Source organism: Taudactylus pleione, unplaced genomic scaffold (genome assembly GCF_031769625.1).
Source record: "Taudactylus pleione unplaced genomic scaffold, aTauple2 ptg000116l, whole genome shotgun sequence".
Classification (NCBI taxonomy): domain Eukaryota; kingdom Metazoa; phylum Chordata; class Amphibia; order Anura; family Myobatrachidae; genus Taudactylus; species Taudactylus pleione.
Window position 1 is genome coordinate 151,624 of NW_028284518.1, and position 13,880 is coordinate 165,503.

The following is a 13,880-nucleotide window of genomic DNA, read 5'->3' on the forward strand; positions in this document are numbered from 1 at the left end:
GTTCACATTCACAATGAAAAAAAAAAAGTTTAAAAATTGATAAAATCAGACCCTAGTGGCTCTAGAAGATAATCACTGAAGCAATTCATCTCTGCTGCAGAAATTAGCAAAGTAATACACAGCAAGATTCTACAACAGAGAGAGGGGTTCAACATAAAACAAAATACATATATATTAATGCTGATTGTGTGATGTGTTGAGACAGCAGTGGAATGAAATGGAATGTTAGAAAAATTGCACATCTATGACATAGAAGCACTTCTGGCTTCAACCATTTATATATATATATACTTTAAATTAATTTTCCTTTTCTTTACCAAAGGATGCTATTGAAGTTTTTTTTTTTTTTTTAACATTTCTTTCTTTTTTGATAAAGTAGCCAACAGCACCAAAAATAACAGAATGGATTCCTTATCAAATCAGGCACAGTTTATAATCCCCAACCCACCCACCCCTCCACATGACTTCTGCCAGGCAGGCATTGCTTGAGTTCATTTTCCTCTTCTCCTATAACAGATGCATAGAAATGTGCTGGTAACAGAGAACCATTTCCAAATCTCAGCATTTTGCCTCCGGTTTTGTGTGAAAAAGTTCATCATCAGCTGCCAAACCAACCTCCAATTTTTATGTTTGTTTTTAAAGTTATTAGATTTCAAATCCCACTTTAAAAAAAAATAATAATAATAAAAAATACAAAACTCATCTTGCACGTGAAGGAACGAGACACAGCCAAGAAAAAGCAGGTTTGTTCAAGTTTCATTTTTTCTTCTCTAGAAAAAAACTGCTCCCTTGACTGGATAAAGAAACACAAAGAAAAACACACCTCAAACCTATCAAAAATGTTTTAAAAGCCTTTTTTCACCATTGTTGTCAAGGAAGGCTTTTCCATTCAGACTATGGGGGTTGCAGAAAAAAAAATAATTAAAAACACAGACTGTCCCCTTAGATTATCATAAAACAGTGAACAGACTGCAGTGTTGAAATTCGGACTGCAGTGTCTAAATAGAAATCAAAAAATAAAATCAGTTTAATGCTAAAACAAAGTTACTTCTCTAAAAACCAGAAGACAAAAAAAAAATCTTCTTAGAGCTAGTGCAAAGACAGCCTGTATTCTACAGCAAGTACTCCAAACTATGGTATAATTACAAAAAAAAAAAAAATTATATATATTATCAGAGAAATGGGAGTGTTGGCATCTTCATTATGAATTTGAAGCACTTTTGGACAAACTGATGGATGTAAGTCTAGATGTTGGCACATCAAGCGTTGCTCTCTTCCTTGGTCCCCTTTTTGGTGTACATTTAACCAAACAGTTCTCGATGCTGTTGCATTTACCGGACACTTTCCCACAGATCTGATTGACAAGACTAATTATTTGTTCCTGTAAATAAATAAAGTAAAATAAACACTATATATTTCATATTAAATGTGCTGATGTCTGATTTCTGTAATGATGTCTGCTGACAGTATACATACAATGTGGTAATTTATTATTTTTAGTTATATGGTGCCGCTAAGTATCTGTATCATCGTTCAGGTAAAATGATAGAAATACAGTCAGGTGCATAAATATTGGGACATTGACAGAATTTTCATATTTTGGCCTCTATTCACCACCACAATGGCTTTGAAATGAAACAAACAAGATGTGCTTTAACTGCAGACTTTCAGATTTAATTTGAGGGTAATTACATCCAAATCAGGTGAACGGTGTAGGAATTACAACGGTTTCTATATGTGCCTCCCACTTTTTAAAGGGGCCAAAAGTAATGGGACAAACTAGACAATCCTAAATCTAACTTTCACTTTTTAATACTTTGTTACAAATCCTTTGCAGGCAATTACAGCCTGAAGTCTGGAACGCATAGACATCACCAGACGCTGGGTTCCATCCCTGGTGATGCTTTGCCAGGCCTCTACTGCAAATGTCTTCAGTTCCTGCTTGTTCTTGGGGCATTTTCCCTTCAGTTTTGTCTTCAGCAAGTGAAATGCATGCTCAAATCGGATTCAGGTCAGGGGATTGACTTGGCCATTGCATAACATTCCACTTTTTAGCCTTAAAAAACTCTTTGGTTGCTTTTGCAGTATGCTTCGGGTCATTGTCCATCTGCACTGTGAAGCGCCATTCCAATAAGTTCTGAAGCATTGACTGAATAGGAGCATATAATATTGCCCGAAACACTTCAGAATTCATTCTGCTGCTTTTGTCAGCAGTCACATCATCAATAAATACAAGGGAACCAGTTCCATTGGCAGCCATACATGCCCACGCCATGACACTACCACCACCATGCTTCACTGATGAGGTGGTATGTTTTGGATCATGAGCAGTTCCTTTCCTTCTCCATACTCTTCTCTTCCCATCACTCTGGTACAAGTTGATCTTTGTCTCATCAGTCAATAGGATGTTGTTCCAGAACTGTAATGGCTTTTTTAGATGTTGTTTGGCAAACTTTAATCTGGTCTTCCTGTTTTTGATGCTCACCAATGGTTTACATCTTGTGAAGTCTTCTCTTGATTGATGACTTGACACATATACACCTACCTCCTGGAGAGTGTTCTTGATTTGGCTAACTGTTGTGAAGGGGTTTTTCTTCACCAGGGAAATAATTCTTCTGTCATCCACCACAGTTGTTTTCCGTGGTCTTCCAGATCTTTTGGTGTTGCTTAGCTCTCCGATGCGTTCTTTCTTTTTAAGAATGTTCCAAACAGTTGATTTGGCCACACCTAATGTTTTTGTTATCTCTCTGATGGGTTTGTTTTGATTTTTCAGCCTAATGATGGCTTACTTCACTGATAGCATCAGCTCTTTGGATCTCATATTGAGAGTCGACAACAACTGATTCCAAATGCAAATGTCACACCTAGAATCAACTCCAGACCTTTTACCTGCTTAATTGATAATGAAATAACGAGGGAATAGCCCACACCTGTCCATGAAAGCTTTTGAGTTGATAGTCCCATTACTTTAGGCCCCTTAAAAAGTGGGAGGTACATATAGAAACCGTTGTAATTCCTACACCATTCACCTGATTTGGATGTAATTACCCTCAAATTAAATCTGAAAGTCTGCAGTTAAAGCACATCTTGTTTATTTCATTTCAAAGCCATTGTGGTGGTGAATAGAGGCCAAAATATGAAAATTCTGTCAATGTCCCAATATTTATGCACCCGACTGTACACACAAATCAATACAATTTATAAGGTTTAGACAGAAAGTACAATAGGGGGAAAAAAAACAACAGTGAAATATTAAGACAACTAAGTCAGTAGACTGCCAGAAAAGAGTAGTGAATTCCAGAGGAAGGAAGCACATAGGAAAAGTCTAGGACTTGGGAGTGTGAGGAGGTAATCAGCAGGGAGGCAGGGCGAGAGGGAGTGTGTTGACGAAGATGAGGCTGAAGATGTAGGAGGAGTGGCTTAGTGTGTTGAAAGGGAGTATTCTGGAGTAAACTGAATTCTACAGGGGAAAGGGAGACAGTGAAGTGAAGGAAGGGTATGCGTTCGGCAAACGGTGGTCTGGATGCTGGCGCTTACCTTACCGGCACCAGAATACCAACACCGGTCAGAATCCCGGCGCTGGCATCCCAACCGCCGAGATGCCGAAGGTAGCGGGGTGGGGGGTTAGGTTTAGGGTGTGGGGAGGGGGAGGTTAGGTTTAGGCACCAGGGAGGGATGGTGAGGGGGAGGGTTAGCATACCAACCACCAAGTGTCGGTATGTTAACCCTGTCGGGATCTAGGTGTCAGGTTTCTGACCGGTATTGAAGGAGTTGATGGATAAAAGGTGAATCAGAGCTAAGACACTGAAAGATGAGACAAGCAGCAGCATTGTGGAGAGGGAGAAATTAGGACCAGTGATTAGCTGTTTGTGGGAGATATGGTGTAAACAAGAGATTTACGGCCCCATTTAGCAACAAACCTTAATACGGTTTGTGGCAAACTTTGTTTAGTATTGCAGTGATACTTAGGAACATGCCGCTGGTATTTAACATTACTTACCCCTCCTGCGAGGTCCAGTGATGACCCCTCCTCTGTGGCTTCCCCCGCTCTGTTGCTGGCAGCCTATTGCTGCCAGCGACTGACTGCTGTGTCATGCGCATACTCGATGGCCAGTTTGCACATGCATATGACACTTTCACCCGGCAGGGATGTGGCAATGACTGGAAGGCTTTGCTGAAGCTGGAAAGGCTGCTGCTGGATCAGTGATCCTCTGCTCCGTTATGTTTCACAGGCATCATGATTGTCTGTGCCTCCTCACAGCACGCCCCGATTTGGACCCAGACACCCAAACTATGCTCAGGAGAAGCTTCTCTATTTGACTAACATCAAACGTCTATAATCGGGATTACCAGCTTATGACCTTTTTCCCTGTGGACTAGGATCCCATATACTTGTGCTGGTCTTTGCATCTCTATTGGACCTTCGCTAATTCAAAGGATGCCATTCTACTGTCTCACAGAGCCGGTAAAAAGCATTTGTAGCTGGACTATTGTTTCCCCACAAGACAAGTCTATTTGTATATGACTTTTGGAGCTTATATTCAAATGAAGTGATACCGTGGGTCCATTAGACTTTCATGGAGTACCATTGTTTATTATGTATTGATTGGGTTTTTATATGTTCATTTAATTCCATATTAAATCTGATTTTATTATTAGAATATATATTCTGGTTCATTAGCGCTGTTTCTTCTAATTTGTATATTTGGGGTTCTGGGAGACTGACTCCTTTATTACAGCAGCTTTTTACTAGGAACAGCAACACTAGGCAGCGCCCATTATTTATTATTCTTAATAAAGTGTCTTCCTAACTGTCATCAGTTTGAAAAATAATATTGTAATGGCAGACTTACCATTGATAACTCTTTCTTTGAGGTCATTAGGGTCCACAGGGATACCATGGGGTAATGTGGTTGGAGAGATCCAGGCACCAAACAGTTAAATCTTTCAGTTCCCAGAATGCCTCGGCTCCTCCTCCATATATAACCCACCCCCAGCCACAGGCCTTCAGTTTTGTAAACAAGCCTCAAGACAGGAGAAGGAAGAACAATCGTACACCAGAAGTACTTTCACACAAGATGACCGAAAGAAAAAATACCCAATGCAGCCAGGTGTGTCAGAGTGGGTGCCCTGTGGACCTTGAAGAAAAAGAGTTATCAATGGTAAGTCTACCATAACTCTTATTTTCTTCATCAGGGTCCATAGGGAGACCATGGGAATGTCCTAAAGCAGTTCCCCTAAGGGTGGGAGATGCTCCTGAGCAGAAGGGAGAACTTGTCGCCCAAAAGGAAGCATCCTGAGAGGCAAAAGTATCAAAAGCGTAGAACCTAAGAAAAGTGTGAACAGAAAACCACGTGGCTCCATTGCACAATTGTTCAGCAGAGGTACTACAACTAAATGCCCACGATGGCCCTACAGACCGAGTAGAATGTGCTGTCACCATGTTTGGGACAGGTAGATCAGCCTATGTTTACACCTGAGAGATAGTCATACGTAACCATCGAGCCAAGGTCTGCTTGTTAGCTGGTCATCCTCGTTTGTGAAAACCATATAATACAAAAAGAGCATCTGATTTTCTAAGAGTTTGTACGCTCCACATAGATACGGAGAGCACAAACTACATCCAGGGACGCTTAACCTTCAGAGAGGTCTGGAACCTGAAAAGCTGGAACTACAATTTCTTCATTTACATGAAAACAGGACACTACCTTAGGAAGGTAACCCACCCTTGTAAGAAGAACAGCTCCATCCTGGTGAAAAATCAAAACTGGGTAGCGACAAGAAAGCGCTGCCAAATCAGAGAATCTGCGTGCAGAAGAGATAGCGAGGAGAAAAAGTGTCTTCGCTGTCAACCATTTCAAGTCTACAGAGTCCAGAGGTTCAAATGGGCGAACTTGTAGCACCTTAAAAACCAAGACAGATTCCACTGTGCTAGCGGTGGGACAAAAGGAGGCTGAACTCGCAGAACTCCCTGAAAAAAAATTCTAACATCTGATAATTAAGCAATCTTTCTCTGGAACCAGACTGACAATGCAAAAACCTGCACTCTCAAAGTTGCCAGGCGGAGAACAAGGTCTAACCCAGCCTGGAGAAAAACCAGTACCCGGGAAACCCTAAACACCTTAGGGTCACACTTTCTGTGGGAACACCATTGACCAAAAGAATGCCAAACCCTGTAATAGATGCGGGCAGAGGTAGGCTTCTGTGCTCTAAGCATCATTTGAATTACGGAGCTGGAGAAACATTTGGCTATTATAATGGAAGATTCAAGAGCCATGTCGTCAAAGCCAGACGAAGTAAATCCAGATGCCGGGAGGGACCCTGCATTAACAGATCCTGCCATAGAGGAAGAGGATACGGACTGTTTATGGACAGATTCTGTATGTCAGTGAACCAATGACGTCTGGGCCAAGCCGGAGCCACTAGTATTACTGTTCCGCCTTCCTGCTCGACTTTCCTGGGAACTCTTGGGAGGAGGGAAATTGGAGGAAAGAGATATACCAGCTTGAAGTCCCATCTTACTGCCAGTGCATCCATGAATGCTGCTGATGGGTCTCTGAACCTGGACCTGTACTTGGGGACCTTGTGGTTGTGATGTGATGCCATGAGGTCTATATCTGGTAAACCCCATTTGTCCACCAAGAGCTGAAACACTCCCGGGTAAAGAGACCACTCTCCGCCGTGTATGTCCTGACAACTTAGGAAGTCTGCTTCCCAATTGAGGACTCCCAGTATAAATATTGCCGAGATGGCTGGAAGATGACGTTCTGCCCAAATCAGAACCTTTGTCACCTCCTTCATGGCTGCATGACTTTGCGTGCCTCCCTGATGATTGAGATAGGCCACTGTAGTCGCGTTGTCAGACTGGATGTGGACCGGCTTGCCTTAGAGCAGGTCCTGTGCCATGATAAGTGCTTTGTATACTGATCGCAGTTCCAGAATGTTTATTGGCAGATGACTTTCCTGATTTGTCCATCTTCCCTGAAAGGTGTGATGACCTGTCACTGCCCCCCATCCGCGAAGAATGGCGTCCGTGGTGAGAAGCACCCAATTTGGGATCCAGAATGGGCGCCCTTTCTCCAGATGATCCTCTTTCATCCACCACAGGAGGGAGACGAACGTCTGGAGTGAGAAGGAGCCTCTGGGCCTTATAAGCTGATACTGTCCGTTCCACCTGGAGAGAATCAATCTTTGTAGAGGCCTGGAATTAAAACTAAGCATACCCCACTATGTTGAAGGTGGATACCATTGATCCCAGGACCTGCATCACTGATAGAATGGATACCCTTCGCTTGCGTAGCAGTTTGCGAACTCGCAATGATAGGGCCGAAATCTTGTCCTCTGGTAAAAATACCCTTTGTACCCAAGAATCCAGAAAGGATACAATGATGTTAATCTTTTATTCACATAAAACCATTTATCTGGTTTACCCCATGCCTCTTTCATAAGCTCAGTGAGCTGCGCGGATATAGTAAACTACGTTTTGGCCACCTTCAGGTGTTTAAACACTGAAGCCTTCTTACTAGGGGCTGGTTCATCATTCTGAATATCTAGGATTGATTTAACAGCCCTCACCAAAGAAGGAACATCCGCTGTGGACGGATGGTTCTCTTCTCCCGAGCCGACTAAGCCATACTCTGACTTGAGTGGGCATGAGCATCCATCCAGGAAGGATATATAGGAGGTGCAAACATAGCATGCTGTGGATACCACATACAAGGAGGCAGTATGGAAGTAACCATACGATCCACAAATTGCTTCATAACCTGAGACGAGGACACCCAAGATGGCTCTTTTACAGGGACTGGTATACTGGACTGGTGAGGTGGTTCTTTAAAACAGAGAGCACACAAACCATCTTTTATAAAGTCCTGAGAGGACAAGCCCGCCAAACAGGCTTATATACACGAGGCGGGTAGGAGGAGTGACCCTGACACGTGAAATCCTTTGAAGGTACTGCGTCTGGAGAGGAGCTGGCGGGGTAGCGCCTACCTCCCCTAAGCTGCATCAACCGGCCCGGTACGCTGGCGTCGTGGCAGCAGAAGAGTCTGCTGCCGATCCCCGGCGTCAGACGATAAGACCCCGGTGGACTAGTGAAGACGCGGACGCTCCGGGCCCTGAATGCAGCGCATTCCAGTGCCTCTCCTGCGCCGGAAGGACTGCCGTGCACGATTCCCCATAAGCGAGGAATCGCCTTACCTGACATCTCCATGCGTCCGGTTGCAGTTCGGGTCCCAGCATCGCTGCTAGCAAAGCTCATCTGAGACCCGCTAAAATCACCAGCCCTGTTAATTATGTTGCGGGCCGGCGGAGGTAGACGCATTACATGCGTCTTAATTCAGACGCTCAGTACTATGAACCCAAAAACATAGAAAATAAAATAAAAAGGTGCGTCTGGATCCTGCCGCACCAAAAATGAACAACTGAAGACTGTGGCTGGGGGCGGGGTATATATGGAGGAGGACCATAGTCATCCTGGGAGCTGAAAGCTTTAACTGTTTGGTGCCTGGATCTTTCTAACCACATTACCCCATGGTATCCCTGTGGATCCCTATGGACCCTGAAGAAGAAAATGACAGTTAGGAGGTGATTGGCTTGAGCACCAATTATCATTCACAATGAGTTTTAAAACTCATTGCGTATGATAAAACTCATTGGTGTTTAGTGAGGAGGCAGTTAAGTGCTTTCCAAGAGCATGATTTTCTCTCTCAGGAGTCCACACTCAGCACACCTGCTCATTAATGCAGACATCTAATCAGCCAATTATGTTGCTGTTATGTAGGTAAAAACGCATTTCTCACGAGTGAGGTCTGAGGAGAATGGCCAGACAGGTTCAAGCCAACCTTTAATGCAAATAACCATGCACTACAGCAGTGGTATGCAGAAAGCATATGTCAGATATAACAGGAAACTGAGGTGACAGTGGGCACAGGCACAACTGAACAATTGAACTTGAAAAATGTCACCTGGTCTGACAAATATTGCTGTGACTTGCAGATGGTAATGTCAGAATTTGGATAAAAACCATGAAACAATGGATCCATCCTACCTCGTGTCAAGATTTCAGGTGATGTTGAGATAACGGTGTGGGGAATGTCCTTTTGATACACATTAGGACCTTTATAACCAATTGTGTATCATTTTAATGACAGAGCCTGCTTGTGTAACGTTGCTGACCACGGTCTACCCATCTTCTAACGGCTCCTTCCAGCAGGATAATGTGCTACTTCACAAAGTGCTCATTAGCTCAAACTGGTTCATGAACATGACTATGAGTACAGTATACACCAATGTTCTCCATAAGTGTGTGTATGCATGTAATATATACATACACATAATAGTAAACAAGCCTCATCTGCTCCACCCCCAATCCTCCCGTGCCATTTTACTTACACATCCTTCCCCCCTGTTCTCTTCTCGCCCAGAGTGCGAAGTGAGATCTGGGGTGCATTCTGCACCCATTAGGCACATGCCACAGCAGTGATAGGTCATTACTACATTAATATCATCAGTCACTAATTATATATATATATTACACACACAATGATATTATACACACACACACACATATTGTCTATGTGCATCTAAGGTGCTATTATGTCCATCTAGGGCATGACAGTGAGAGCCCCTCACTTTACTTATGTCATGGTTTCATTGTATTCTACATGCCGATGTGTCCTCATACACCTAGCCTCAATACCCTATGTCCCACAGGTCCCGTGTGATCCGGCTTTACAATACTGTACTGGTTAATTTGCTATGCGACACTTGTATATCTGTGTGAGATTGAATCTGTATACAAAGCACAATGGACCGTGGTGTAAAAAAAGCCGTGGCCACTGCATGGCAGCACTTCACATACAGATATACAAGTGTCGCATATCAAATTAATCAGTGCATTTTCGGACGAAAAAGACGATCGGCGCAGAAAGGACCTGGTGCGCTGAGAAGTTCTGTTTGGCGCAACTGCAGCAATAGTGCATGAGGACTTATTTGTATTATTGGGGCTCCGATAGAATCTTTATTGTAAATGTAGAAATTTGTAAGAGCCTGAATGCAAAATTCATTTGAGAAATAAAAAATAAAGAATGGTTTCAAACTTACAGTATGTGCAGTTTTTCCTATTTACTTTTCTTTTTAATAAAGCTGCATAACTTGTATAAATCTGAGAACGCTACAGCTAACAATGGAAACCATTGTAGGCACAGGACAGACTAAGCAGAGTAAGCACTCTTCTTTACTGCATTAACTAAACGATTCCACTGCAAACATTTGTAATTTGCGCCATCTTGTGGACAACTGTATGAAACTACAGTCTAAACCACTAGTTCCCAAACTCGGTCCTTAAGGCACCCTAACTGTCCAGATTTCAAGGATATCCATGGTTGAGAACAGATGGTTAAATCAAATTAACTGATATACTGATTAATTCACCTGTGCTCAAGCATGGATATCCTTAAAACCTGCACTGTTAGGATGCATTGAGGACTGAATTTGAGAACCTCTGGACTAGACTAACCCATTCTTCTCAAGTCTTATAAAATTAATGACAGCTAAATACAATATTGAATAAATACCGGCATGTGTTAAATGCTATGTATTCTTTATGTGAAGACAATTCGCTGTGTTAAAAATGAGCACCACATCAAAACAAGACAGAATCTGTGTAAGGGTGCTGAATCTCAAAAGATAAATTTTTTGATGAGACAGGGTCTATAAAACATAAGCAGCGACTCTTTTCCTGTATACATGCCTGCTCACACTTGTTTGTTATATACCTTACTTATGTCCTATGTACAAATATTATACTTACTTTCTTGCATTTATGCTTCTTGAGTAACCTGTATCTTGGCTGTTGGTCCTCAATGTCTTTGTAATACGCTCACTTGCCATGTAAATGATCAATTATCTTCTTCTAACAAAATCTTATGATCTTTTCCCAACACTCATCCTTTTCGACCTCTCCTTTTATTTTGACACTGTTGATAACCTTCTCCTTCAGCACATGCTTCACTCAAATGGCCTTTGTGATACAGTTTTAACCTTGTTTACTTCCTATGTATGAGACTGCTAATTTATGGCCCCTGGCAAAGCCTCCCTTGGCCCTCTATTTTTATAACTCTAATCTTCTCAGTCTGTAATCCTCAAAACATGACCTGTTGTGGATACTTGAGGGTTGGAGTTGAGAACCACTGTCCTAACCTACCTCTCCACTTCGGTACTGTCTTGTGTGACCAACTGTCTCTCTGTTTATCTCCACATGGAGGTCCCAATACTACCTAAAGCACAACATGTACAAAACAGGAGTTCTAATTTACTCTCATCCTGGAACCATCTCCTCCCCTGATGTCTCCATCACCGTCAATAACACCACAATTTCCTCAGACTCCCCAGCCTCCTGCCCAGTGTCATACTGAGCTCGCACTCACATCTAATCTCTCTCTGCCAGTCATGTCACCTCCTGCAAGGACAACTGTTATCTGGCATTTCCCTCACCCACCTGTCTTCACTTCACTCCGTCATAAATGCTGCAGCAAGACTGATGTTCTGCTCTCACTGCTCCACATCTGCTGAACCACTTTCCAAATCCCTAACACTGATTCACTGTGACTTCCAGAATCCAATTCTAATTACTTGCCCTAACCTATAAAGCCATTAACAACACCCCATTCATACATCTCAAATTAAAACACACTCCCTCTCGCCCTCTTAGATCTACCTCTGAAATGTGCCACTGCTAACTACCTCACCCCAGGCTACATGCATCTCCCTCCCATGCTGCTACCCGCTTCTCACCAAACTCCACTGTTTTCTCTGAATACCCACTTATTTATTAGACATTAGCCTACTTTCACCAATCCTACCCACCCCAACTATTGTCCTAATCTCCAAACTTGCTCCTTGTTCCAGGTGCGCACTCTACCCTATAGAATGTAAGCTCTCATGAGCAAGGCCCTTCATACCGCAATGTTTTCATGTGTATTTCTTCTGTCCTGTACTTCCCTAGTGCCTAGTGCACACAGCAGGCACCTTACAGATATGCAATGAAAATAATATGCACTATTTCATCTCTGTACAGTGCAGTTACATTTTGTAGCTCCATATATAATACTTGGTACTGTTTATAGTTTTTTGGTACATACAATTTGGAAACTATGACAGATTACTGCCAGTATAATTAATTTCACCAGCTCACCTCATCATAGCGATACATGAGCTTTAACCCTCGACATGACTTCTGCTTCTCCACGTGACGCAGTGCACACTCCAGGCAGAACACAACATTCTCATTTTCCTGCACCACCTAAGAAAAACAATAAATATGTAGAACAATATTAGACATGAACACAGCTGAGTTACTGACAGGAAGTCTGGTCTGTAGGTAGAGGGGAGCTGGGGTGGGCAAATCATCCTGAGTGGGCACACAGAGGATTTAGACTGAGATACCAGGACCACTTTACGTGACTCCAGAGATTTGGAATATACACCCATCAGACGTTTCAGAGAGGATAAAATTAATTCTAAACTATATACTAACATTGGGATTAAAAGAAAAAATTATTTCACTCATTATTCCTTTTAAAAACATGTGAAATCATTACTATGGAACGAATGTACCAAAAAGCAAAGATCTGGTGCTGGATGATTCAAAAATAAAGCAAATTCTGTGACAATTGCAATAGTCCCATCTGCAATTTACCAGCAACGTAGACTGACATAGGGCCTATGTATCAATCAGTTTGTTAAAAAAATTGTATTCATTGTTTCTATGTAATAAAAGCACAATGCAGGAGATTTCACAGAAATCTCCAGCAAAGTGTTAACTAGTGCTGCAGTTATTAACAATGGGGACTACGATCTGACCCCTATGTACTAAACTTCAAAAAGCTACACTTTTTTGAGTTTAGCCCTGGTAGTTTACACCATTTTCAGATAGTGTAAACTACTGTAAGCCTATGGGGGCTCCAGGTGCAGGAGAGAGATCCTTCGATCTCTCCTCCGCAGCCCCCAGCCGGCTCCGGAAGCTGACACTGTGTGCATGCGCAGTGTCAGCTTACCCCGGAGAAGTCTCTCACTTCTGTGAAGACTTCCACAATTTGCTGGAGATATAACTTGCAGGGACAGTGGTTACAACAAACTCTGTCCCTGCGAGTTCCTCTTTGTACATAGCGGGAATATTTTCAATAAAAAAAAAAATCCCCTGCGAGGTGGACCGATAATAATTGCGGCAGTACCACGATTATTAGTACAAAGACCCCATAGTCTGTTAAATAAACATGATGCAATAAAAAAAAAATAATTAGAAGAGCACCTGTGTTTGGGGGAGGTGAGAGATTAGAAGATTCACTATAACTAATATATATATATATATATATATATATCACATATACACACACACACATCCGGAATTATTTCTACATTGAATTATTGCCAGATACATAATTAGGAACTGACAAGTGAGATTTCTACCAAAAACAGGACAGAATGAATGTGTGCACAGAGTCACATAAGGCTAACCTAAACTAGAGGCAAAATAGAATATTTATTGAATAAACAAAACAGATCTTGACACTTAATTTTATGAACAGAAGATAAAGCCGTATTATAACTTTGCCAAGAAGGAATTCTCTTAAATAAGTAGTTGCATATTTGCACAGGAATCAGAGTAGAACAATGCCCACTAGCAGTATCCACTTCATGCCCACATTTACCAAACTAATCTATAGGAGATTGACAACCCTGGAGGATTTCCCTATATAAGAATATATGGGTATTTACATAATGCAGTTCCTTGATAAAAGCAATAAGAGTCAAAATGCGTTGGAAGGGATTACAATCATTACCGCTTCACTGACTTATCAAACAGCTCCTGGCGATCA

At 42.1% G+C, this 13,880-nt stretch overlaps 1 protein-coding gene across 1 annotated transcript in view; it reads right to left on the bottom strand.

Moving 5' to 3' along the window:
- Positions 1-1,113: 1,113 nt before the first annotated feature.
- Positions 1,114-13,880, bottom strand: part of JARID2 (jumonji and AT-rich interaction domain containing 2) — a 205,152-nt gene continuing 192,385 nt past the window's right edge. Inside the window, exons 17-18 of the mRNA XM_088471638.1 lie at positions 12,197-12,304; positions 1,114-1,381 (exon numbers count right to left, since the gene is read on the bottom strand). Coding sequence (XP_088327764.1) covers positions 1,202-1,381; positions 12,197-12,304 — 288 coding nt within the window. The 3' untranslated portion in view covers positions 1,114-1,201. The remainder of the gene's footprint in view (positions 1,382-12,196; positions 12,305-13,880) is intronic.